We start from the raw sequence: 26,196 nt of genomic DNA, 5'->3' as shown, positions 1-26,196 counted from the left end.
AATATTTGTTTTTCTTTCAGTGCACAGTATTTTGTCTTTGCACTTTGGGTTCAAGCCTATTTTGTTTTTACTATGTTTTCAATTTGCTCCTTATCACGCTTGTCACTCTTTCCCTTTACTAACTATATGAAAGAGGTTGACAACTAATTTTTCAGGTAAGGTAATCAAGTAATCTGCTAAATGGATGGCAGATTTTTTTAATGCTCTATTCTTGTTACAGTGCTTTTGACATGATGGCAATTCATGGTGACATAAAAACTGCAGAAACTGTATGTGAATCAATGCCTGGTGTACTAGGACATTTACTACATGATAGAGCGGTGTTGATGCGTCTTGTGATAGAAGCTTTGTATGAGATGGCTATTTGTGAGCAGATGGAGGAAGTGGAAGAAATACGCAGAGATGAAGCCTTGATCATACCAACCAGTATCAACTATGCAGCGTATGTATTTAATTAGGTTTTTTTTCAGTCATACTGATTTCTTCTCTTTGTGTATTAGTTGTTCTATTAACTGATGAAATTTCCTTTCTAGGAAATCGTTGTGTTTATCATCTGAAGAGATTGAGAAATTGACACTAGTACAACCATCAACTGTAAGTATCTGATATAATAATACTTGTGCAACTTTTGCACAAATGTAGAAGACAGTTTCAATAATATATTTTATCATATTATTATGTGAAGTGAACATTGGCGATAGTTAAAGTTCATTTTTCAAATGCTTAAGTATTTGTTTCTGTTTCATTTTATGTGAAAAATACATTTTTGTGACAGTTTTTTAACGTAATATTATTCTGGAAATTAAAACAGAAATGCTCATTCAAGTGAAAAGAATTAACATTTAGTACCATATGAAACTGGAGTCTTAAGATACACAAATGGAATCTTCAAGGCAGACATTAACTGTTGTATTACTCTGTCACACTGATCAGTAATAAGTAAATGTTTCAGAAGTCCTACAGTGTGTGTGACCAACCCAAAAATAATTAATTATACCCCTGAATCTACTGTAAATATCTCTTATTAAATATTTTATGTATTGTTGAGAAATGTGTTAACAATAATTGAAATTTCATAGGTTTGTACACAGAATATACTGAAACACATGTACCATCACACCTAAGTAATGCTAAAGGAAAGGTAATTATTAAAAAGGAGAAACACTTCCTGATGTTCTGCAAAATTATATTTATTTGGTCACGAACTGGTTTTCAGCTTCTAAGGCCATATTCAGGTGACAACTGAATGTCACGAACAGAGATAAACATGATGTGCAACTTACACAGATATTATTTGTACAGAGGATACAAATATGCCAAAGTGTTTATAAAGGAAAAGATTACAATAACTAAATTAACTAATTAAGGGCCAAACAAAATTTTTATGTGGAAATACATGCAACAAATGATGAGAAATTAAATGAATTTACAGTCTGAATCTAATATTTGCAATTAAAACTTGATTTAGCAAAGGGGGAAAATGGAAATTGAGTCTGATCATTTAATACTAGGCAGACATTCTGTGTCGTGTGTTTGTTGAGTTTCAGAGTGTAAAACTTAACTATCCACATAATATGGATGGTTTTCTGCTAAAAGACGATCAGCAAAGGTCGAATCTTTCTTCCTTAATCACCAGCTTCTCTAAAGTTCATGTAACCGAGTTGCCACAGCTCTGCCTGACTGACCAATACACACTTTTTCACACTGATTCCAAGTGACTTTGTTTACTCCATTCTGTGGCAAGGGTTGCATTTTGTCTTTACTATTGAACCATTGGCACAGAGTGGTGTATATAAAATCACTTGCAAGCAATATGAAAAAGTGTATATTGTTCATTCGAGCAGAGCTGTGGCAATTCGACTCGGTGAACGTAAGAGAAGCTGATAATTAAGGAAAAAAGATTTTACCATCACTGATCATCTTTTAGCAAAAAACAATCCATATTACGTATAATATGAAGTCTTACATTATGTCAAAAAAGCAGAAAGATGGCCCTATTGGAAATAATGAAAGTCAACAAACACATGACACAGACTCAGTTTCAGTTTTCTGTTAGAAATACTAGATTCAGACTGTAAACTCATTTTATTTCTCGTCATTTGTTGTATGTATCTCCACGTAAAAACTTTGTTTACCTCTTAATTATTGTAATATTTTCCTAGGTAAATACTTAGTCATTTTTATATCTTGTGTACAAGTAATATCCGTGTAAGTCAAACATCACGTTTATCTCTGTTTCTGACATTCACCTGATAAGTGGAAAGCCAGTTCATGACCAAGTAAATATAATTTTGCACAACATTAGGAAGCATTTTTCCTTTTTAATATTATTACCAAGTTCTGCCAGTCACTGACAGAAAATTCAGTTAATGTTGGAAAGTTAATTATTGAACTAGCTGTGTGATTTCAACTTCAGTGCAAGTACTCATCACATAAAATGGATCAATTCTGGTCATAGGATGGTCAGAATAAAAAGGACCTGGATGGAATGTAACAATATTATGAAAAGGAAAGTTGCTACTCACCATGTAGTGGAGATGCTGAGTTGCAGGTAAGCACAACAAAAAGACTGTCACAAATAAATAAAGCTTTCCACCATTAAGGCCTTCGTCAACAATAGATGTGCACACACAACTGCAATCTCAGGCAGCTGATTCAGTTGCCTGAGACTGGTCTTGTGTGTGAGTTGCATTTGCGTTTGTTGACAAAGACCTTAAAGGCTTAAAGTTTTATTTATTTGTGACAGTCTTTTTCTTGTGCATGTCTGCGACTCAGTGTCCCCACTATATGAGTATCAACTTTTCTCTTCATAATATTGTTACATTCCATCCTGGATTTTCCATTGTTTGTTAAAAAGGACCCGGGAAATATTTTTAAGAGTGATGCAAAAGTGATCCTTGTTATTGATCTGGAGAACTGCCCATCATCACAGAAAGTGGTGGAAACTTTGATTTTGATGCACCATTTGTTTCTGTCACAAGCGCATCTTCTGCATGCTCTGTTCCAAGTACATTTTCAGAGGAATCCTAGTCAGCTTATCGTGGTATGTGAACTCTTAAAACCTGTTCCATTATGTATCAGAAAATCCCCATCAGTACCTTGAAGAGCCATTCCATACTCTTTTGATGATTGCTGTTTGGTGGGCAATGTCTGGTGTCCACATCTTAACATGATTCTTTTACTGAAGTGTTTATGCTGACTGGTATTTGCAGAAACTAATCCATATGTGGATCAGCTCACAGCAGATGAATGATTGTGTGGATATCTTCAACAAGGCAGAGCAACAGCCCACAACTGCATTGACTGCCTTGTCATGATTGTATGAGGTATTGGATGAGGAGAGCAGAGATAGTACAATCTCCTCTGGCCACCTCAGTCATCTGATCTCTCTTGCTGTGATTTTTACCTGTGAGGCAAATGAAGAGTCAGATGTACTAAAATAATCTAGAAGCACCACAGTGGAACATTGGAAACGCTATTGCTGCTATCCTTCATGCAGAATTCTTACACGTCTCACAGTTTGATAAATGGAACACAGCGCCATATCACTGTCAGTGGTGGCCATTTCCAGCCTCTTCTGCAATATTCATTAATAACAGTCAGTCCTGGATTGGTGCTATTGTAAATATTTTCCTGACCTGTTTTAACGTGGCCACCCTGTATGATGTGAATTACTCCAGTTAATGTATTTTAACATCTGATCCAGAGTATACCTTTTTATTTTGATGGTGTGGGGTTACATCATAGTAGTGTTTAAAATTATGTAACTATGTTTCATTAAATCATAACCTGGGATATACTATAGATATTTTAAGAAATAGTAAGGAAACTATTGATTTCACATTTATCAATTATAATTGATTCATTTGAATGTTAAGTGTTGTCTCATATTTTCAGATCGCCGCTGCTAGTCGCATACCAGGAGTAACACCTTCCACAGTCGTTCGCTTGCTGAATTATGTGAAACAGCAAAATAGTGTGAACTGTCTTGTCTAATCTGTTTTGATTGACAAACAAATAAAATATGTATTTGTAGCACTGTGAATCACAAATTAAATATATTTTCTTAAGATTTTCAGTATTTTCACAAATGTTTATTGTTATTAATATTTAGACTAGCAAACCTACAAATCAGTTTGAATTGTCATAAAAAGAACTGCTATGACATCAGAGTTTATTCATCATCATTAACTGTCTTTTTTCTCAATTTTTAGTTCAGTTTTACGATATTTGTTATTACCTAAATTTTCTAGCTGTTCGTATTCACAAAGCAGTTTGGAGAGTATGGAATGTTTTACCAAACAGTGATGTGTACTGACCATAGTACGTGAAGCACATATCTGAAATGTTCAGACACCAGACTTGGAGGAAAATGTGATTATCGCTGTAGAAGGTGACCACCGTGTCAGTACTAGACAGCTGGTCTGCCAGTATAGACTAAGCCAGACGACAGTGTTTTGGAACATTCTCCGTGACAATTGTTACTATCCTTATTACTTACAGCACATGCAGGACTTAATAGCAACAGGTTTGCCACATCAGCAGCAGTTTTGTCACTGTTTGCACACTAGGCAACTACAGTTCTGGGATTTGTGTCATCCATCCTTTTCACAGTTGAGGCCACCTTCACGTGAGTGGTAACTTCAATTTCCACAACAGTCATCTATGGGATAGTATGCCGAACTCTCATGGTATGCTGACAGCAAATCGTCAGTATCTCTGTAGCCAGAACATGTGGTCTGGGATAATCGGCAACTGCATTTTGGACCAGTCCCTTTCCATGTCGCCTAATAGGCAGAAACTACGAGGTTGGTTTGAAAAGTTCTCGGAAATGCATTTCCTCCAGGCCTACAATATAATTGTCAACTCTAGCTATCAGTTCTCCGTTTGAAGTGAATCTTCATCCTCGAAGAAAAATTTCCAGTTTTGGGAAGAGTTGGAAGTCTGATGGAGCCCTATGAGGTGAATAAGGTGGGTGTGGCAACAGTTCATACCTTAGTATGTGTAATTTTGTCATGGTGATGGCACGTGTGTGGGCGTACATTGTCTTGATGGAAGATTATTTTCTTCATTGCCAAACCTGGCCTTTTTTCGCGTATCTTTTGTTGCAATTTGTCCAGGAGATTAGCATAGTATTCTACAGTAATTGTGCACCCCATGGGGAAATAATCTACAAACAGAATGCCTTTCGCATTCCACAACACTAGTGCTATTACCTTTCCCTCGAACGAATTGTCTTTGCTTTCTTTGGTGGTGGAGAATCAGCATGTTTCCCCTGCTTTGACTGTTGTTTTGTCTCTGGGGTATAGTAGTGTACCCAAGTTTCATCTGTGGTCACAGACTGGTGCAATAAATCTTGTTCGTTTCTTCTAAAACAGGCCAAACATTGTTACGATATGTCCATTCTCACACGTGTGTGCCAGTGTCAAGAGTCGCAGCACCCATATTGCACACAATTTTTTCATTTCTAATTCTTCAGTTAAAATGTGAGATACCGTTTCAGATGACACCTGGCAAGTCTGAACAATTTCACACACTTTCAGTTGGTGATCCTCCATGAACATTTTGTGCTCTTTGGCAGTGATTTATGGAGTAGTGACACATCTTGTCTAACCACTGCGCAGATCATCATCTAAGCTCTCCCGACCAAATTTAAATTCATTTGTCCATTTGGCAACAGTTGATTATGAAGGAGGAGAGTTCCCAAATGTGTTATAGAAATCAACATGGACGTCCTTTGCTTTCATACCTTTTTTTATGAAGTACTTAATTGCTGTTCGAATCTCGATTTTTTTTTGCATCTTTGCAAATCACTACATAGCACTTGTTTACAGGCAACAGTCCAATGAATATCATGTGAACAACTCATTGCGCTAGTGCTGACCTCTCATGGTGATTCCAAGAACTTTTCAAACCACCCTCATATTATTCAATGTATTACCACATGGCCTCTTCATGTGTTCGTTGTGATGATACCAGCAAATTAAAGACTTAAGTTCCACCTGACACAACTGTCAACACAGAGTTTTCTGTTGCACCTGCTGCTGAGTCTGATGGTTGATATAAAGATCCAGTTGTAAGTTTATGCCCACCCTTGGTAGTGGGTCTTGCCAATGCATCATAGCTTCAATTTCTGTCTCATTGGATTTGAGTTTATTGTCTACTACGATGAATGCACCACATCATTAGCATATCCCTTCAGTATGCATAGGATGCATAGAATGTAAATAATTTAGGAGTAAAGGCTGAAAACTTGGCAAGCATGTGTGCCCCCCCCCCCCCATGCGCGCGCGCACACACACACACACACACACACACACACACACCTGCACCTACACTATGCTGTCTGAATATGCAATACAGGGACAGCAGTTCTGCTGGTAGACTGGGACAAGGGAAGGTAGTCATGCTGTATACCAACTCTGCTGCAATTTCTGCACGGCATTTTATGTGGACATGACCACCAACCAACCATCCACCTGAATGAATGGGTACCACTAAATTGTGTAAGTGCAGCATTGAGCACCAGTGCTAGAATGTACTACTGAGCACAGCACTAGCTTTCCTGAATAATGTAGGTGAATTATTCTTGCGACATAACAGTCTTTCCTGTAATTATCTGCACTACAGTCTTCCCCCACTCTCTGGTCTTTATCCCACCCTCCCCTGCTTTCCAAATCTACTCCTTCTTGTCATTGTGTCCTACTCAAAGTCACCAATGCTGCTGTGCCACATTTTTATCCTGTGCCCCTGCTACCTCTCCCGCCTCATTCCTGTTCCATACACCTGCTGCCTCTGTGGCATCAACCAATCTATCCTGAACTTCCCTCCCAGTCCTCCAGTCCTTGCCTGCTCAATCCACTCAGCACAACCCCACACTCCATTATACGTGCAGAACTGCTGTCGTGACATTGTGTAGCTGTATAGGTGGTGTGTGTGTGTGTGTGTGTGTGTGTGTGTGTGTGTGTGTGTGTGTGTGTGTGTGTGTGTGTGTGTGTGTGTTAAGCAGCTGTGACTTTTCACAGGAATCATTCCAGTATTTGTCCAGAGATATTCTGCAAAACCACAGAAAACCTACATCAGGATGTTCAGATCCGGTTTTGAAGCATCATCCTCCTGAATGTGTTGAATGAGGTCCCCGGGGCGTAGACACCGAGTGAACTGTGTTGTCATTCTTGGTACTTCCTACCAGCTCCCTAAGGGCTACAATTGCTAACAGTATGTGTGCAGTGTCAATGATTAACAAGCCCGCACCCTTATGTGCTCACTTCTTTCCGACACGAAACAAACTAGGGTTCGTGAAAGGTGAAGTGACTTTCTCTGACTTAATTTCAGTGGAAGACAATGTGTAGAGGCCTTCTGGATCTATCATTGACGTGCTACTCGTGCTCAAGCTGTTGCATGGTGTTTGGTCCTGTACTTCCCGAAGAGGAGACAATATTAATGGGAGAGAATAATGTTTGAAATACCTTTGGTATCTGTGGTAGATGTATCATAGTAGCCCATCCAACACACCCATTCACATTAGCTTCCAATTGCTGGACAGCAGTCAGGACATTTCCATCTACTGTGTCCAGACCAAGCGCCTGCAACTCTCACTTTGTGCGAAGCAGACCGGTACAGCGAGCCCCGGACTGAGTAGGGGTCAGCATGGCCAGTTGTCCCGGAAACACAGACACTTCCCAGAGACCACCAGGAGGCAGCCACTGCACCACGAGAGGTCGCTACAGCCGTGGACCTCTTTTCTTCTGCTCGACACGTGACTGCAAATAGAGCCAGCCATATCCATGCGCCAAGCAGTATTTAGGCTGTCGCAGGAGCCTGGAGAGGCAGTTCACGCTGAGCGAGCCCACTGGTGTCATCGTAGCTGCCGCGTCATCGTCCACCGCCGCCAGCATACCGTAGCCATTCTCGCAGGGCCTCTACTCATCCTCGGACTCAGGTGACGGCAATGTGGACTCCGCGCCACTCTTCACGAGACACCTGGGGCTTGGTCTGGTGAAGTTGTATGGTTGCTACAGACAGTTTATGTTTGGAAGAATCTCTGATTTAGTTATTGGTAGGCTTGGAGGATCAGTCCTACCTCACGAATATTGTTTTGTAAATTTTGAAGAAAGACTTTAGTTTACATAAAACCACTATAACTCACACTCTGAGATTTTCCTATCTGCAGACGGTGGATATATTACCATCTGTTTATGAATAGCAACTTACTCCACCTATGCATGAGAACAGCATTCATTGTGGCTGCTGTAATGTTTTTTCAAAACAGTGATCAATAGCTTTAAGCTGTGCTTGCTGGCTCCATTTTAATTTTTGTACCTGTTACTCTAAAAATATTATCAGTTACCTTCAAGAAATGAGGCAGTTAACATCTAAAAATGTGATTTTCTTTTATTGAATGAGAAACCTAGGATGAAATTTTGTGATTCCTTGATGGAATTTTAAGTCTCAAACTATTCCACTATCTCCCTACCCCTCCCCTCCCCCAACCTCTCCCACCCCCACCCCGTCTGAGGTTATGCCTACTATCAATATCAAGTAATTCAAAAATGAAAGAAATATGTGTCAAATACAGTTTATGTTGGGAGTCTAAACTGAATACATAATCACAGTTATATTATGCGTAGAACACACTGTTCTGCTCCAGTGTATAACTTCATAAACTTTCAAACTTGTCTTTAGAAGAAACCGATCAACAAACAGAAAAAAAATGGAAATATTGCTGTAATTATTTAAGTGTCCAGACTGTGGTTAACGAAAAATGATTTTTTGAACCAGATATAACTGCTGAAATTTGTAGACTACGCAACTGTAACTCACAACAATTGATTTACTACAAAACATATTACACATGATACTCTTAAATGTATAAATATTCCCAAAAATATTCTTTTATTTGTTCACATATACTCAGAAATTATCTGATATGATTGTGTCAATGAGCCTAAATAATCTACATCTAACTTGCAACGTTCATCTGCTTTTTAGTGAAAACTCACCACATTGAACGTATGTGGCATGAAAAATTGTAGCAGATCAAGGCCCAGTCCCAGTCCTTGCTTCTCATGGACATCCTTGTATGCTTCATAGGCAGACTCATGTCATCAGCTTGTCATTTGTTTCCCCTCTATACCCTCTAATCTCCATAGACTCTCCTGCTGTGTTGCTACATGAGCAACTCTGGGAGAAAAGATTCAGCAGAAAGTTCGACTTAACCACAGCCTCTGGCATGTTATTGAGATACTTTTCTACATTTTAGCAGAGCATATAGTGTGATTGATAAGTGGAAGATATGTGAGGAAATGAGTGATGAGTTGAAACAAGTTAGAAGAAACTTGAATATAAATAAATGCCCAGTATATTCTTTTAATTAGCCTGTAGGCAATAAGCAGTGTATTTGATGGCTAAAAGGGGTAAGGTAAAATGAGGTGATCCAGTCAAGTACCTATTTGAGCACAGCTGACCATTGTTGTGATTTCTTGACTGGTTTGTGTGTAACAATGGCACGTTGGAGTGTGTGGTGCCAAAAAATGGCATTGTCAATAGATGTGTAATTTATGTTCTGCACATGTCAAGTAAATACATCAGTATGAAAACTGCTGTTGGCATTGGTACTTCCAGTGTGTAATTGGTAAGTTGTAACTTGTTTACTTGCATATGAACATTTCCAGTGCTGCTGTTTAATTTTTTTGTTCATTGTTAAACCACTTAGGCAGTATGGGTACCTAATTACAAAATTGCATTTTTGTAGGGGGAATCCAATTATGCACATATGCAAGAAGGTTCTAGGATAATCCAGAAATTTAACAACTTAGAATTTCTTTCAAATGCTGTGAAAGCTCTCACTACACTGGAAGTTATAGCCTACCCAGTATACCTGTGGAGCTATCCTCAGTAGCCAGCACCTCCAAAACTGGCTGGAAGGTTGGTTGGGAAAAGGAGGCTATTGTCAGAACTAGTCCACACCAAAACTTGGAATTCAGACACTTTAATACAATGTTGATGTTGTATGAACTACTGTTTATGGTCAATTCAGATATCATGTACTTCAGTTTGATAGAAGTATATAGCTATGTAACACACTCACCAATTGTTCTTAACACCGATGCGGTAGTTAACTATTGTTTAAGTGGGGCAAATAATTGATCAACAAAAGCCACAAAATGAATTTCACATAACTTAGAACAGCTGTTGCTATTTCTCACTTAACTGAAAGAATCAATAAAATTAAACACAAGTGCACAGTAGGACTTCATTTTCATTAATCAACACTGCCATTGCAAGTCACTGTTAGAGATCAGCACCATCATCACATACAAATTCACCACAAAAGTTAACTATCATTCACAGTTGTTATATAATTGTTGAATGAACTCGATGACACAAAATTTGATCTGAACAATGTACATTTATAACTGGTAGACTCAGTTACAAGATGTTACTTGAATGATCTCCAACTGCTGACTCTAACACAGACGCAGTTACATTGCAAACTCACAACAAACACTCTTTTGTGGTAGGGATGGATCTTATAAAAAACAGAGTAAAAATAAACCTTATTTTGAGAACTATATAATGCTTTAAAATTTGACTAGGGTAGAATTTACAGTTTTAGATTAACTACAAGAACCAATAGAATTTTGCTGGTTACAAATTTAGGAAAATACAAGGACACTATTGTTTCTTCTGCAGTGTGAATTCCCTCATTTACACGAAAAAGCACCATTTTTAAAATTATAGTACATCATGAAATTATTTATGGAGTAACTAATCAGTAGGCTACTGTATGTGAGATGATTCAGGAGACACCTGATGAAAGCTAGCCCATGTGTGCTAGTTAAAAGGACTTCACAACAAATGCACCAAGGAAATCTAATACTATTTTGGCAGTGGTGGGGTCTGAGGATGATGGTAATGTGCCGCTGAAATTAGTCATGTGAGACAATAAAGGATTCTTAAGATACAGCTGTGGCGATATTTTTTCTCATGTATGCCATCAAATGAAGTCCCTCATCTATGCAATAGGATGGACATCCATAAATCTGATTATATAGTGTCAACAAATTTGACTGAGTCATTGAATACAATAGATGAGGTATTACAATGTTTCTCCCTAATGTATAATTTCACTTGGATACCACACACTGGTAGTGGTTTGAGAGCAGGCAAGACAAACTCAATAAATTTAAGAAACATCCCATGGAAATTAAGAAAGGTTTTGGTGTCGCCCAGTACAAATTCACTTTGCAGAAGAACAGCAGAAATAAAGGAGACACTGTTAGTGGTAGGTCACACAGATGCACAAATGGAATGTTTTTGGACTGTAAAATGGTGAATCCGGATAAGTGGAAACTATAAATTTTCACACCCAATTAAAGGCATAGCTGTTGTTTGAAGGACAGGAGATGACTTGCCAACAAGTTTTCTGTGTATATGCCCTGACAAAATTTACACTACTATCTAGAAAAAGTGACAAGTGTTCAATGAGTATTGTGCTAAAAATATACTGAATACCACTGAGGATTAGAAGGCCCAAACAAAAACTGGACAAATTTTAAATACCTGGAATAAGCAGGAGCAATGAGGGAATAATAGAGAGGTTAAAGATGATGAGATCAGTCTTTTGTATGAGCAGAATTATATAGACTAAAAAGAATCTGCAGGCACACACCTAAGACATAGTGCAGGACAACTAGAGAAATAAGAGAGAAAAATGCTGAAGAAAATGTTGGTTCCTAAAAGAGACCACGTGAACTTGTATGCAGAAACCTAGGGCATAATTGTACTGGAGGAGGAGGAAAATATCAGAAGAAATCAGACTGAAAAGGACAAGTTTAGTACATGGTACATGTATGTGTGATCAGGATAGATGCAGATGGACTGAGGAAAAGAATATGGGTAGCTGCTGGTAGAATAAGGGGAAAGACAGGAACACAGCAAGAGTTGCTTGGAACTGGGAATCAAGTGGAAGGGAAAGAAAACTAGAGAAGCAAGTACACGTTGACCCACATGCCAGAGATCAATAATGGGGATTCCAGTAAAAATACAGTGTGTCACCAGTGGAACAGGCAAAAGAAAATGGTGAAATTCTTGTAAGAAGAGAACTGGTGAATAACTTCTGGGAGACAAAAGAAGAAAGTGTTACCTGCAGCTCTATAGAGGCTGTAACAAAAAAAAGATGAGTATTGTGCCATAAAATATCAGTTAACACACAGGATATATTCGATCTATATCTAATGGTAGAAATCTCTTCCCAGTACAACATATGGTCCCTGTCATCAAACCAACATTGACTAAGCTACTCAAATAAGTTGGCACAATGGCAGTTGCTCTGGACAGGTTGTTTACCATTGAAAACTCCTTTAGTCTGTCATTATTGATGAGACTTGCTCCAGTCAACAATCAGGAAGCTATTTAAACTGTGATTTCTAGTCAGCTGTAAACAGAGACTCACAGAAGAAATCGAAATCCAGCAAATTAGCAGCTCTATGACATTACATGCATTGGAAAATTAAAATTTATTATAATTAATAGGTAAATCGCATGAGCGGTATAAAAAACAGTTATATGAAGAGCCGCATAAAATTTAGTTAAATAAAATAAATCATGGGTTTGCCAAGTCTAATCAAGAAAATTGATGTTCAAGACTGGCATTCTTTTATCAAATGCAGGGCTGGGCCTCTGTTACTCCTGTTTTGGCATAATGTTTATACCCTGCGGGTTGGTGCTCCTCACTGCCACAGGCGCTCCTCCTTTAGAGATAAACAGTTAGGTGTCTCGCCAGTACTTCCTCTGTTTGTGTCTGGTGCTGACTGTTAACGTTCTGTTTAGAGACTCAATGCTAACAAGCACCACCCAACCATTGTCCACAAGCAGCAGTCACAAACCACCATATGTCCACGGGTCACATCATACTCAAGAGCTTGAGGATATTCCTCCTCCGTGGTGTACGTAAGCTGTAGCACACATTCCAGTGGCCAATTGCAGCTGCAGCTTCGCTCCAGGCCTTGTGTGGAACTTTACTTTTCGGTAGTGAGACTGCAAAAAAATATTGTCAGACTAACTGTGGAATCATAATAATTGTGTATGGTACCTACCGTCCAACCTACAGACATAAAAGTGGTGACAAGGATTATTGATCTACATTCCACACTTCCGACTTAGTGCTACACACTGCATCTTCTCTTTTGTGTGTCTCAGCCTGTTGCCATCATGCAGCAGTTGCCTCAGTGGCTTTGTTGTACTTACAGACCATTTGGTGTGCCATCGAGGCTATGAAGTGCAGTGCCACACTCTTCCTGCAGCAGTCTGCCCGTCCTGCCACGGCCCCATCACAAACGCTGACACCGTGTTCTGCCAGCATCCTTCCCCAGGAGCATCTCACCTGTTCAGCTATTTCCCATTCTCCAACATCGACACATCAGCACCTGATGCTCCAGGTCTTCAACAACACCTTGGAGCCGTGGTCCACTTTCCTTGACTGTCTGGAGCATTCTTTTGTGGCCTTCGCCATCTCTGAGGATTCTTGACAACAAGCTCTTTTCCTTGCTTTGTCTGGCCCTTTGGCCTGTCACCTTCTGCTGTCCCTTAATCCTGGAGTCAACCTTTCCAACGTCTCCTGTGCTCACTAGTGTGACCAGTTTGCTGTTCATTGTGCTGCCCACAATAGAGCCTTTGCTCCTGTGCACTCTTTCCCTTTCAGGGCTTCTCCATCCTCTCTGGTCTCCCGGTTCAGTCCTCCCTGGTCTCCCGGTTCAATCCTCCCGCTTGTCCATCCCATTTGGACCCATCATGTCTTCAGTTTCCTCCAGCACCTTTGTTGACAGTCATGGCAACAGCCCCCTCTACTCCTGCACCGCAGTCTCTGTGTTTGCTTGCACGACACATGCGGCTGTCTCAGATTCTGACTGCTACCAGCTCCTATACTCCTGGTTCTAGTGTCCCTGGACCATCCGTTACCAGCTCACCCAGTGCCAGCCATCATGACGCTGTCACGTCACTCTCTCCAGTCTATACTAGAGATGGTTCAACCCATGGTGGCCCTGGCACCACCAGCACACCCGCAATCAATGTCAATACCACATGTTCCTGCGGTGGATGCCCACCCAGCACCAGCCCTCTGGCCCCCACTGGCCGTGAGCCCAATGCTGCTCTTGTTCTCTGGCATCCTTGCTTTGAGGATGCAGTCCTAGCTGGCGCCACATTCACAAGGGTGGTGCCCAACATCATTCTGTGTCCAATTCTCCTTTTGTTCTGCTCTTGTCCACTTCCAGGTTTCCTCTCTCCTCTGTGCCTTCTGTGTGGGCACCTTCCACGCGCTTACACTTTCCCAAGCACTGTTTCACACACCTCAATGCACTGTTGGGCCTCTCTACAGCCAAACAAGCTCACTGTTGGTCCTTGCCCATTCCTCACAGCTCTCATTTTAGCAGTTTTTCTTGCAGCCCAGTCACGTCTCCACACACATGTGGCAGTGTCCAAACTACAGCCCCTGCCATCCCTTCGACCAGCCCCTCTTTTCTCATGTGTCTTTGGCATATTTCTCCACTGCCTCCACATCTACTGCAGTGGCTGCCACCTCTCCTACCAGTTCAGCCTCGGTGCAGCCAGCCCTCTTGTCCCAATCACATCTGGTCCTGTTACTACCAACACTAGCTGTGTGCTCACTGAGGCAACATGTCTAATGCCAGCCTTGTCTCCACCAGAGCCAATCTCTCTAGTGTCGTCCCTGCGACCACAGCAGCTGGTCTCCACATCTCATCGGACTCCACCACATGCTCCAGCATGCAACTGTGTGCCTCTGGGCTCTCCTCTCTTCCATCTCGCACCACGGGGTTTCCCTTGTTTTGTGTCCCCTGGCTATCACTTCATTCCTCACATGGCACCATGTCCGTTATTCTGCTTTTCTCGTTTGACAGGCGACACACTGGGATGCACCGGGCCTTCCGCAGTCCCTCATCCAGAACTGCTCCAACATGGCCACCATTCTTGGCTGTCCTCACCTGGTCACCAGCAATTTCACCCAGCACTGGTTCTGCTGTCACAGAAGTTTCATCACAAGCCTTGGTCATGCCTCTCCTGCCATCTTCAGTGTCCCAGCTGCCCTTTTGTGACAATGACTGGCACCTCTCTTCCATCACAGCCACTATCATGCTGCCTGGCTCCATCCTGGTGGGCCCCTCTTTTACAATGGCTGCGCCATCTACAGGGGAAGTGTGGGGTATATGCAGGGCTGGGTCCCAGCTACTCCTGTTCTGGCATGATGTTTACACCTTGTGGGTTGCCACTCCTCACTCTCGCAGGTGCTCCTCCTTTGCAGACAAACAGTTATGCATCTTGCCAGGACTTCCTGTGTTTGTATCCTTTGCTGATTGTAAACATTCTGTTTACAGGCTTAACGCTATCAAGCACCACTAGGGATTGCTACTATTACACACAGACAGTGTGTGCGTAGCGACAACAGTGATGCTGCTATCACAGACTTACGCCTGCAGATGAAGTTATTCTCTGGAACCCATGGATATTCCTCTGCTGCGGTGTACTTAAGTAAGTAGTGAACACTGCAGCAGCCAGTTGAGTTGCCACTTCGCTCCAGGCCACTCGCACTGGTCACCTGTGGTGTCCCGTATGCTGGAGCACAGCCGACTCTGCACCACGCCACATCACTCTGTGCTATGCTGCCCAGAAGCTATGAGCACTCTCCCTGGGACCCACTGCTAAGGTGTAGTTGTGCAGCAGTGATTATGTCATGACCTGTATCACGACCCAGATTACAACAAACTTGTTGCTACATTCACGTTTGTCACGGATGATCATTTCTGTTATCATTTTATTATCTGGAACTTTATTTTTTGATGATGAGACCTTAGTAAATATTAGTTGTCAAACTAACTGTAGAATTGTCAATCATTGTGTGCAGTACAGACAACCTCCAACTTACAGACATAAAAGTTTTAGTGACAAAATTGTGGAAACTTTTTCCTCAATGTTCTTATGTTTCTTTGGGTGCTGAAACCACATTTCAAGTTTGTTGCCATGTACGAGGTTGGCTTTGTAATGAAAAATGAAGGAAAAGAAACTATTTTCTGTGCCTTTGTCAGTTTTTCACTTATATCTCAGAGAATATGCAGTTTTCAGAGACAACCATTCTGTACAAAAGTAAAGTAGATGAAATTTTCTAGGAAATGCACTTGACAATGTTTTTCTGCTGAGTGGCACCTGTACTACACCATGCTGAAAAAGTTATTTTTTGGCCATTATGTGGAATGGTAAAAAACACCCACTGCTGTCCCTAAAACATGATCAGTATACTTTTTATCAGTTAAAGCCCCTAAAGCACATGAAAGTACATTAAATTTGTCCTCCTAAAATGCAAAGGTGCTTTACTCTCTTGTGTACAAATGCAAGTGAGCTAAGACAATATGTATTTGCCTGTCATCTTTCTATCTCCACACTTCTGGCTTTAGCTGTTGGTATAGGAGTTTGAGAGCAGCCTCATCAGACACCCAGGGCTTGTAAACTATTGTCAGAGGTTCATCTGATGTTAAACACCTGGTCTGTAGACCACTTGGTTATATGAAACCTTACAGTACATTAAACAAATGAATAAAGTGAAAATTTCTTTGAGAACTGAATGTCAAGTTGGCTACAAATTTGTAGAGGTAAAAATTTTTTTGAGCCACCTCAAGAAAGGCTGACCCAGTCTCTCTCCCCTAACAGACTGTCCAGCAGCAACTTTGAATAGGTGCTTCTTTCTGATTTTCTCCTGAGTATTTGTTCTTGTGACTGCATGTTTTACAGTAATAAAATGTGTAGTACCTACATTGTCTTTATAGTTTTGCGCATCATAGTCCCTTCCATTCGTTTGTTGCTCATATTCCTCCTTCAATGCCCTCTCCCCCCCATGCCCATTCAAGTGTCTCATAGCCTGTCAGCTCATACTGCTCATACCTTGTGGCGGTGGGTTAGTCAGCACATACTAACCCAACACATCATAGTCAAATCTTTAAAGCTACAATATTGTCTCAGTTTTCAGTGCCAAATCAAGAGTCTGTTATTGCGAGGGGAAAAGGATTGAAATCTCATTCAAGCCAATAAGAAGAGACAGGGTGGTAAGGCTATAATATTTAAGAGGAACAGTGAAATGAGTTATCTGAAGAGGGCTCGAGAAAATCCCCTATCCATACCGTGTCGCTCAGTAACCCCAGACTTTACTTTTAAAACTCACTGTTTTTTGTGTGGAGAGGAGGTCTTTGTTAAGAAACACATCAAAAAGCCTTGCTCAAAATGCAGTTTTGTGTAGGGCTACTCTGTGTGGAAATTAGTCAGTAGAGAAAACGTACTCTCACTCATGAAAACTAAATATTGAATTTGGGTCTAACACAGAAAAATGGGTAGAGTCAGAAATTGATGTGGTAGTAGCTGGTTCAAATACCATTTTCTGTGCATGAAAACTCCACCAGCCCCCCTGTTGGAGTCTCTATGCAGTTGAGGTAGAAGTTGGCTGTTCAAACAATTTACTATTTTATAGAAAACATTAATGAGGAGTATCAATTCACCGTGGGAGCATCGATGGCACACATTAAAGGTGCTTTTTGTCTGCATCTGAGCACTGTCAGATAAGGAAATGTTACATTGTATGTTTCAAAGTCACTGTATCATTTTAATGTATCCCGGTAGCAAGATGTTCGGAGGTTTCCAAAAAGAAGAAAAGTGTGGTTTAGCTGAAACAGCCACTGCGATAATTGTGAAAGATAGAGGATCACAGTATATAATTTGACTGAATACGGCCCTTCACAAAGGCTTCTAGATGACACTATGGAGACAGAGATTTTATAGCTGCTGTAGCGCTCAGCAGAAAGGGGGGGCAATCTGGAGAAATGGAAGGAAAGTCAGCAGCCGTTACACATAGTATGATTACTGCCGTGTCTCACCTCTTTAAATTGGCCTAGCAGCATTTCTTTACAAAATATATAGTACTCATCTCCAAATTGATATATGTCCTGTCTACCTTGGAGCTTTATTCCTTGTACAACAAAGCAACTTGATTTGAAATGCTATCAGTTGTGTGTCCTCCCCTGGCTGTTAACAAACAAGCACTTTGCCAGATGGTCTATGGCAATACTGATTTCAATATTCAAACACCGGATGGACGAAACCCATTCCACACAATGGGGGCATCCAATGTGCAGCCCCCCCCCCCCCCTCCCCCCAAAAAAGGCCATTTTCCCAGGTCAAAAGGATGTACAGCTGAAGGATGTACCATCAGCTTAGGAGCTGTACCAATGGAATATTTTGAAAGGAACAATAATGCCAGCTTAGTTACCAGTCACATCAATGACCTAAGTACATCATTCCCTCATACTAAGACCATCATTTCATCAGTACCACCTCTTGCTATGGCTCTGCAGCAAATCAAAAAGTGTTCCAGGAATTTCTGGACAGAATGGTTTTATGGGGGAAGCAACCAAAGAAGTGTCTTACGAAACAATATTCATGGACTGTCAACCATTTATGAATCTGATCCCTGGAGAATACGACATGGTATGCCTATCATTATTGCCTGCTGTTCGAAAGACACGTTCGTTGAGGCAGTGAACGACTTTCATCACATTTGATCAACCTTTCTACCTCAAGTTGTGAAACCCGATAGCAAATCACGTAAGAGACTCTGAGCTACCTGATGTTGTCACACAACTAAATGGATCCACTTGGTGAGGTCTTTTTTTGAGGACTGTGGGTTATATTGCAGAAAGTATTGGCCTGTCAGAACTATTCAACACCATCTACGCTGTGAAGATAACTGAAAAGGTAGAAGATGACAGGCCACACCTGTGCCAGGGTGGTCAGAGGGCACAAATTGGCTTTCCGAGCTCTCGATATCTGAGGCGGAAAGCAAAAAGGGTCCTCTTGTCAGCAAAGTCAATTGTTCAGTGTTGTTGAAAGAAGTGGATTGCCTCAAAACTATCAATTTTGGTATTTTTGCAGTTTAATACACTTTACTTTGTCCTCTACGAACCACAATCAATAATAAAACAATTTCAAATAGATAACACACTCAAATCAGTAATTAAAGGAGCAAATGTTGGCTCAAGAAAATGGTTCCTCTTGTTGCTTATGGAGAAATAACATGGGCCAGCAGGAGATCTCTTTACATTAATGCAGTTGCCTATTAGTCACCACTTTGAAAATTAGTCTCTTCCTGAATGCTAGCGGCAATTGAGGCTACTTCTGGTTTCTCTCAACAGAAAAAATTTACTGATAACAATAATGTCTGCCCTGACTACAGATCTCTATTCCATTCTAGGTTTAGAAGCCAACTAGGGTACAGGGGAACAGTAGCACAGCCATAGACAGTATTTTTATTCATTCTTCATTACTAGATGGGCATTCTGTTAGTAAAAGGGTGAATGGCCTTTCAGACCATGATGCACAAGTGTTAACACTAAAAGGCTTTTGTACTCAAACCAATGTCATATTTAATTAAAAACTATGTCGGAAAGTTAATCCAACAGCAACAGAGAGTTTTTTAAACCTTGTCAAGGAACAAGAGTGGCAGGATGTTTATAGTGCCAATAACATAGATGATAAATACAATGCTTTCCTTAACACAATTCTCATGCTCTTTGGGAGTTGCTTTCCATTAGAACGTTCTAAACGTGGTATTAGCGGTAATAGGCAGCCCGGGTGGCTGACTAGTGGGATAAGGATATCATGTAGAACAAAGCGGGAATTATATAAAAATGTTAGAAGTAGTCACAATTAAGCTACAGTAGCCCATTACAAACAGTATTGTAAGGTGCTTAAAAATGTTATTAGGAAGGCAAAGAGTATTGGTATGCAAAAAGAATAGTTAATTCACAGGATAAAATTAAAACCATATGGTCAATTGCCAAGGAAGTGTCTGGTCAGCAGCACAAGGTCGACGATATAAAGTCAGTTCGCAGTAAAAATATTTCTGTTACTGTTAAATCAGATATATGTACAGTATTTAACAATCATTTTCTGAGCATTGCTGGTGAATTAAATAAAAATTTAGTTTCTACGGGAAATCATATAACTTTCTTGGCAAATGCCTTTACGAGATTGATGTCTGAAATACTACTATGTGATACAGACAAGAGGGAGATTGAGCCAATAATTAAATCATTGAAGACTAAGGACTCTCATGGTTATGATGGAGTGCCTAGCAGAATATTAAAGTACTGTGCTGCACATGTTAGCCCTGTATTTAGCCATATTTGTAATTTTTCCTTTAGGAATGGTCATTGCCTGTGTTGTTGGGTTTATTTAAGATTTATGATTTTTCTAACACTTTATATTTCCCTTTATTGGTTGATTTTGGTTCTTATTATTTTATATTTTATGTATTTATAATTTTGGCCTTTTTAGTTAAGATGCCAATATTTTTAGTTCATTTATGACTTCCTCATTTCCTGAGTGATTAAAGTACTCAGTAGTAAAGCCGCTTTATAAAAAGGGAGATAGGAACAATGTAGATAATTTTAGACCTATTTCTATGCCATCAGTGTTTGCAAAAGTTATTGAAAAGGCTATGTATGTAAGGATATCACACGATTTGCTGTCAAATGTACAGTTCGGCTTTAGAAGTCGTTTAACAACTGAAAATGCTATATTCTCTTTTCCCTGTGAGAAACTGGATGGATTAAACAAAAGGTTTTGAACGCCTGGCATATTTTTTGATTTAACTAAGGCATTTGATTGTGTTGATCACAAACTATTGCTCCAGAAGTTGGACCATTATGGAATACGGGGAGTAGCTCACAATTGGTTCACCTCTTACTTTAGCAACAGGCAGCAGAAGGTCATTATTCACAATGTTGATAATGGATGTGATGTGGGATCTGAGTGGGGTACTGCCAAGTAAGGGATGCCCCAGGGATCAGTGTTGGGGTCATTCCTGTTCCTTATTTATATAAATATTATGCTCTAGTATTACGGGTAACTCTAAAATATTTCTGTATGCTGACGACACTAGCTTGGTAGTAAAGGGTGTTGTGTGCAACATTGGCTTGGTTTCAAATAGTGCAGTACGTGATCTCAGTTCATGGCTTGTAGAAAATAAACTAAAGCTAAATCACAGTATGACTCAATTTTTACAGTTTCTAACACACAATTCAACAAAGCCTGACATTTTAATTTTACAGAACGGGCATATGGTAAGTGAGACTGAACAGTTCAAATTTCTAGGTATTCAGATAGATAGTAAGCTGTTGTGCAAATCCCACGTTGAGGGTCTTGTCCAAAAACTTAATACTGCCATTTTTATTATTCGAACGGTATCGGAAGTGAGTGGTCGTTCGACATTAAAATTAGTCTACTTTGCTTATTTTCATTCGCTATTGTCTTATGGTATTATATTTTGGGGTAACTCTTCCAATTCTAAAAGGATATTTTTGGCTCAGAAGTGGAAGGTTCGGGCAATAAGTGGTGTGAGTTCACGAACCTCTTCTTGACCTCTGTTCACGAGTCTGGGTATTTTGACATTGGCTTCTCAATACGTATATTCCTTATTGTTGTTTCTTGTTACCAGTATTAGTTTATTCCCAAGAATAAGCAGTTTTCACTCGGTTAATACTCAGCAGAAATAAAACCTTCATTTGGATTGGACTTCCTTAACTGTTGGGCAAAAAGGTGTGCAGTATACTGCTGCCTCCATTTTCAATACGTTGCCAGCCGAATTCAAAAATCTTAGCACTAATCCACGTGCTTTCAAATTGAAACTGAAGAGTTTCCTCATGGGTGACTCCTCCTATTCTGTGGAGGAGTTTCTTGCAAAATTAAGCTGATTTTTATTGTATTGCTGATAGCGTTTACTTAAACTTATGGACTGACTTTTTTTAAGGTTCATGAACATTTATTTTTATCTGTTATTACGTTTATGTTGTAATTTCATGTACTGACACGTTCCATGGCCTTGGAGATTTGGTACTCACTTTGGTCCCACGGAACTTGAAGAGTAAATAAATAAATAATATTGATGATGTTCAAACTCTAGCTGTGCACACTTGCTGGCCATGGTAGGGTTTAGCAAGGATGAAGACAAACAGTAGAAACTCCCATGCTGTGTGAGCAGGCATTATCTTGCCAACATTATCTTACCAATGAATAGATGTCTGAACGCATCCTGGACAGTGGTGGGTTGTCAAAATGACTGTCACATGCCATATGGCCTGACAACTAGGCAACTGGGATGCTATTTCTTTTCAAAGCAGGACCCCTTTTGTCACCATCTGTGACAACCCTACAGTACAGTTGTACGTCAACGATATTCTAACACTATTTTATTGCCTTTCATGGCAAGCCATCCTGGGCTTACATTTCAGCAAGGTAATGCCCACCCACACACATTGAGAGTTTCTACTGCTTGTCTTTGTGATTGCCAAATCCTACCTTGGCCAGCAACATTGACAGATCTCTCCTCAATTACTGTTTGGAGTATTATGAGTAGGACCCTTAAACGAGTTTGGGATTTTTATGATGTAATGCATCAACTGGACAGATTCTGGCACAATATCCCTCACAAGTGTACCCAACAACTCTTATCAATCAATACCAAGCTGATTAACAGCTTATTCTGAAATTGTAACCATTGGTTTCTCTGTACATGTACATCACACCTACCAATTTTCATCACATCTGAATAAGTCCTTCATGGTGCGTCAGCTTTTTCCTTTTTTTGTTAGTGTCTATTTCTCAAGCTGTAGGGTGTGGGAGAGTGTCTTTGACATTATAGCAGAAGAGCCAAAAAAATCACTTTTTCTGCACATTCTCATCAAAAACTGAAAGCTGACAAGTATATTGTGTAGGAAATTTTGTCTACTATGCTTTTGTGTAGAGTGGTCATCTTCAAAAAATGCATAGTTTTTAAGGCATAAGCAAAAAACTGACAAAAGTGTGAACATTTTTGTCATTTTTCATTGTGAAATCTACCTCCAACAAGGGAGAGAAGTTTAATTTCAGAATGAGCACCCCAAAAACCTAAAGAACTGGTGAAAAAAGGTACCATTATTATGCTATAGGAAAAAACAAGCATTTGACTGGGCTTGTCGTTCAGTTTTTCACTTTATTTAGAAAGAAAAGAAATACAAATATGACCATCACTGAAGTTCTCATCCATAGGACTCAAGTTTTTTTTCCCCTAAAAGATTCAGATTTGTGCGGGGCAGGAAAACTGTCTATGTTAACATTTTCCACATTCTTTTGGTGACTGAATTTTTTGCATGTGCGCTCTCTATAATGCTGAGTCTAGTCCATTGTAGCTCAAACCAAACCAAATGGAACATTTATACTCTTATGACAATATGCTGCTTTTGTTGCTTGATGGTTTGCATGGGCCAACATGTGCAACTTATTTTATAAAGTACCTGTGTAATATTCGTTTTATCATATTTTACTGTGTTCATAGATTATTGGTTTACTTTCCATTTCAGTTTTTGAGATGATGTGTATAACCATTTAAAAGTAGTGGTTAGCATGTTTATGTATGTTTAGACAAAAGTACACTTTTCCCAATACCATTGTATCCTAGCCCAGCAAAATACAAAATTGTTGAAACTTATGCAATTGTTTGTGTACGTTAAAGTAATCTTGCTTTAAGGTTCTAACTTTGTGGGATTGGAACTATTTTTGTATATGCTGGTCTTTTAGTTGGTCTTCATATTCATTTCATCAAGTTACTACAAGTCTTGGAAAAATGGATTTTTCACCAGGTCAAATGTGCCTAGTTTATTTTATCTGTTGTAATGGTAGCTGCCCACTTTGGGTTTACTCCGTTGTATTAGTGATAACAACACACGTTTTGAAAAAGTAACAAGTACTTTATTGTCACAGTTCAAAAAGATCATTTTGTTACAATTAATAAACTACATCTTTGCTTAAAAAAACCATGAACGTACACATTTTTTATCAACTGACTCTTGTATGTTCACACTAAAAAGGCACAGGTTTCTGTTTTCATTTATCTTAAACACAGATCTTAATTTAAAATATCTTAAGCAATGATCCAGGAGTTCCACTAATGTAATGTCCTGGTTTGACAGCCAATTGTAATTATAATTTCATCTATTTCACTGCATTTGCTGTATGTAATATGAAGACATAATGGTACACTGGTAACTTCATAACTCTTGTTATTTGGTTTTTCTCTTGTTTCTATAAAATGAGATAATTCATTCTGTTTATATTTACATGTCTTTCCCTTGTATTCAGGTATGGGAATGTTATTTGTCTTAACTTATAGTATCACAAGATATTGCTTTACATCTAAAGCAATAGGAATAGTCAAAACGAGTAACCTAACACTATTACATAAATATTTACATAAAACTGTTGACTACAATGAAACTTCATGTATTCTACAACACTAAGATACTTGTAAGTATTTGTACATAGCATTTTCAGTCCAGAAATTTCATTACTTTATCTTCCATATATCACGTAGCAGGAGATACTGGTATGGAGCTTCACATTAGTTTTTCCAAGCAATGTTGTATTTGAAATTTAGTGTCACCTTGTTGTGCATAAATTATGGTATGTTTTACAATGTTTTTAGATTCTGGGCAAGAGCAGAAGTGTTAAAGCAATATACAATGTCTGCATAGTCAGTTACTGAAGAAAGTGACAGCATGAAACAAACCCTTTACATAAGCTAAATAGGAACTTTTATCATATCTTACGAGTAGTCTCCTTCACAACTTTCATGACAATCAGTGCAGACAATATTAAGAAATACCACATCAGGTACAACAGCCTTCACTAAAAAACATTTTGTCTGTACAATACAATTTGTTCTTTGCTAATGTGTCAAACTCTTTGCATTGTCTCAAATATATGCTTGAGACATGGAAGAAAAAGACTACAAAATAACATCCTGAGCATAGGTTCTCAACACAAACTAGTAAAAAAAACCTGTATCGTTATATTTGTGCTACCTTGCTCTTGTTATAACCATATTTGTCTGTTGGCTACTTATGTATGCGACATTATCATGATCTTCATTGCAGCCACACCTCTGTTAGCAGGTCACATTTCATAAAAGCATAACTCAGTATATGATGTGAATGCTACACCAAGTACCAACATACACTAAGTAATTGTCAACAAACAGTCTCCATGGGTGAGGAAGTATTTTTAGTAGAGGGTGAGTTTATTGAAGAGTCACCGAGAGAAGGCAGTCCTTGTGAATAGGAAGACAGATGACGATGAGCTGCCGTGGTTCTGTCCTGCTGTTCACGCAAACACCACATTCTATTGATGGCAGCCCACACCTGAGGCTGACACCCAACTACACCAAATATAAAAACACCTTGCAATGCATTTGCAAGGTCGGTGACATACCAGAGGTATGCAGGTCCACCTATCGCCCATGATAATATATCAATCACCCACGTCAGTCCCATCACAACAACAAGCTTCACACAAACTCTCCAAAGAGTTGCCCTGCAAAATAAAAGACACAACATAGTTAGTACATGAGTCCAAGAAGAATCCAAAATTACATAACATTTAACAAAATAATTTGGTATACAAGTGTCTTATTATATACAGGTAAACCGAAGACAAATATGTATCTCATGCTGTCAGTGTACAGAAAAGAGAAATATGGAAAACTGCAAACAACAAATTTGTCAACTTACTTTGGTGTAGATATGAAGTGGGAAATCTAATGATGGGGCATAATAGAAATTCGTAAAAAGCTAAATCGATGAACAAATTTTGTGGATGTGAACCCCAAATACACTAGAAACGGCATAGGTTTATTTACATCTTCTCATTTGCAATTGTTTAGTTGCGTCCTATTTCATGTTATATTTCTGTGAAGGGGGTTAATTTGTTGCAGTCTCCTTTACAAGAGGGGATCAGTAATCAACTATGGCCCTGTTGATCAAAGTGCATCCTTGTATTAAAGTACATCATATTTATTGGAATTCAAATATATGTTCTTTATTAGTTTTTTGGTGGTCAGTTACTGAAAATTAATCCAAATGGTTAGCAAGAAACATCTGCTCTTTCTGTGTTATGGTAAAGAAAATAATGCAGTATCATCTGGTTGGAAAATTTGGAAATTGAAACAGACATCAAATTATCAACCACTGTTAGTGATGCCCACATAGGCTTTGTGCTACATGTGATAGAATACAGAGCATAGATCATTATGGATCCCAGCTACTA

The 26,196-nt window shown here is 39.4% G+C and overlaps 2 protein-coding genes across 2 annotated transcripts in view; one reads left to right on the top strand and one right to left on the bottom strand.

The window, feature by feature from the left end:
- LOC126336114 (protein MTO1 homolog, mitochondrial) overlaps positions 1 to 4,078 on the top strand; it is a 72,404-nt gene extending 68,326 nt beyond the window's left edge. Inside the window, exons 11-13 of the mRNA XM_049999596.1 lie at positions 221 to 442; positions 534 to 594; positions 3,898 to 4,078. Of these exons, the coding sequence (XP_049855553.1) occupies positions 221 to 442; positions 534 to 594; positions 3,898 to 3,996 (382 nt within the window). The 3' untranslated portion in view covers positions 3,997 to 4,078. The remainder of the gene's footprint in view (positions 1 to 220; positions 443 to 533; positions 595 to 3,897) is intronic.
- Positions 4,079 to 23,822: 19,744 nt separating this feature from the next.
- The window catches only part of LOC126336103 (probable G-protein coupled receptor Mth-like 1), a 467,301-nt gene continuing 464,927 nt past the window's right edge, over positions 23,823 to 26,196 (bottom strand). Inside the window, exon 6 of the mRNA XM_049999586.1 lies at positions 23,823 to 25,464. Within this exon, the coding sequence (XP_049855543.1) occupies positions 25,122 to 25,464 (343 nt within the window). The 3' untranslated portion in view covers positions 23,823 to 25,121. The remainder of the gene's footprint in view (positions 25,465 to 26,196) is intronic.

The sequence above is a fragment of the Schistocerca gregaria genome, chromosome 1 (genome assembly GCF_023897955.1).
Source record: "Schistocerca gregaria isolate iqSchGreg1 chromosome 1, iqSchGreg1.2, whole genome shotgun sequence".
In the NCBI taxonomy this organism is placed as follows: Eukaryota; Metazoa; Arthropoda; class Insecta; order Orthoptera; family Acrididae; genus Schistocerca; species Schistocerca gregaria.
This window is presented reverse-complemented; position numbering and strand designations above follow the sequence as displayed.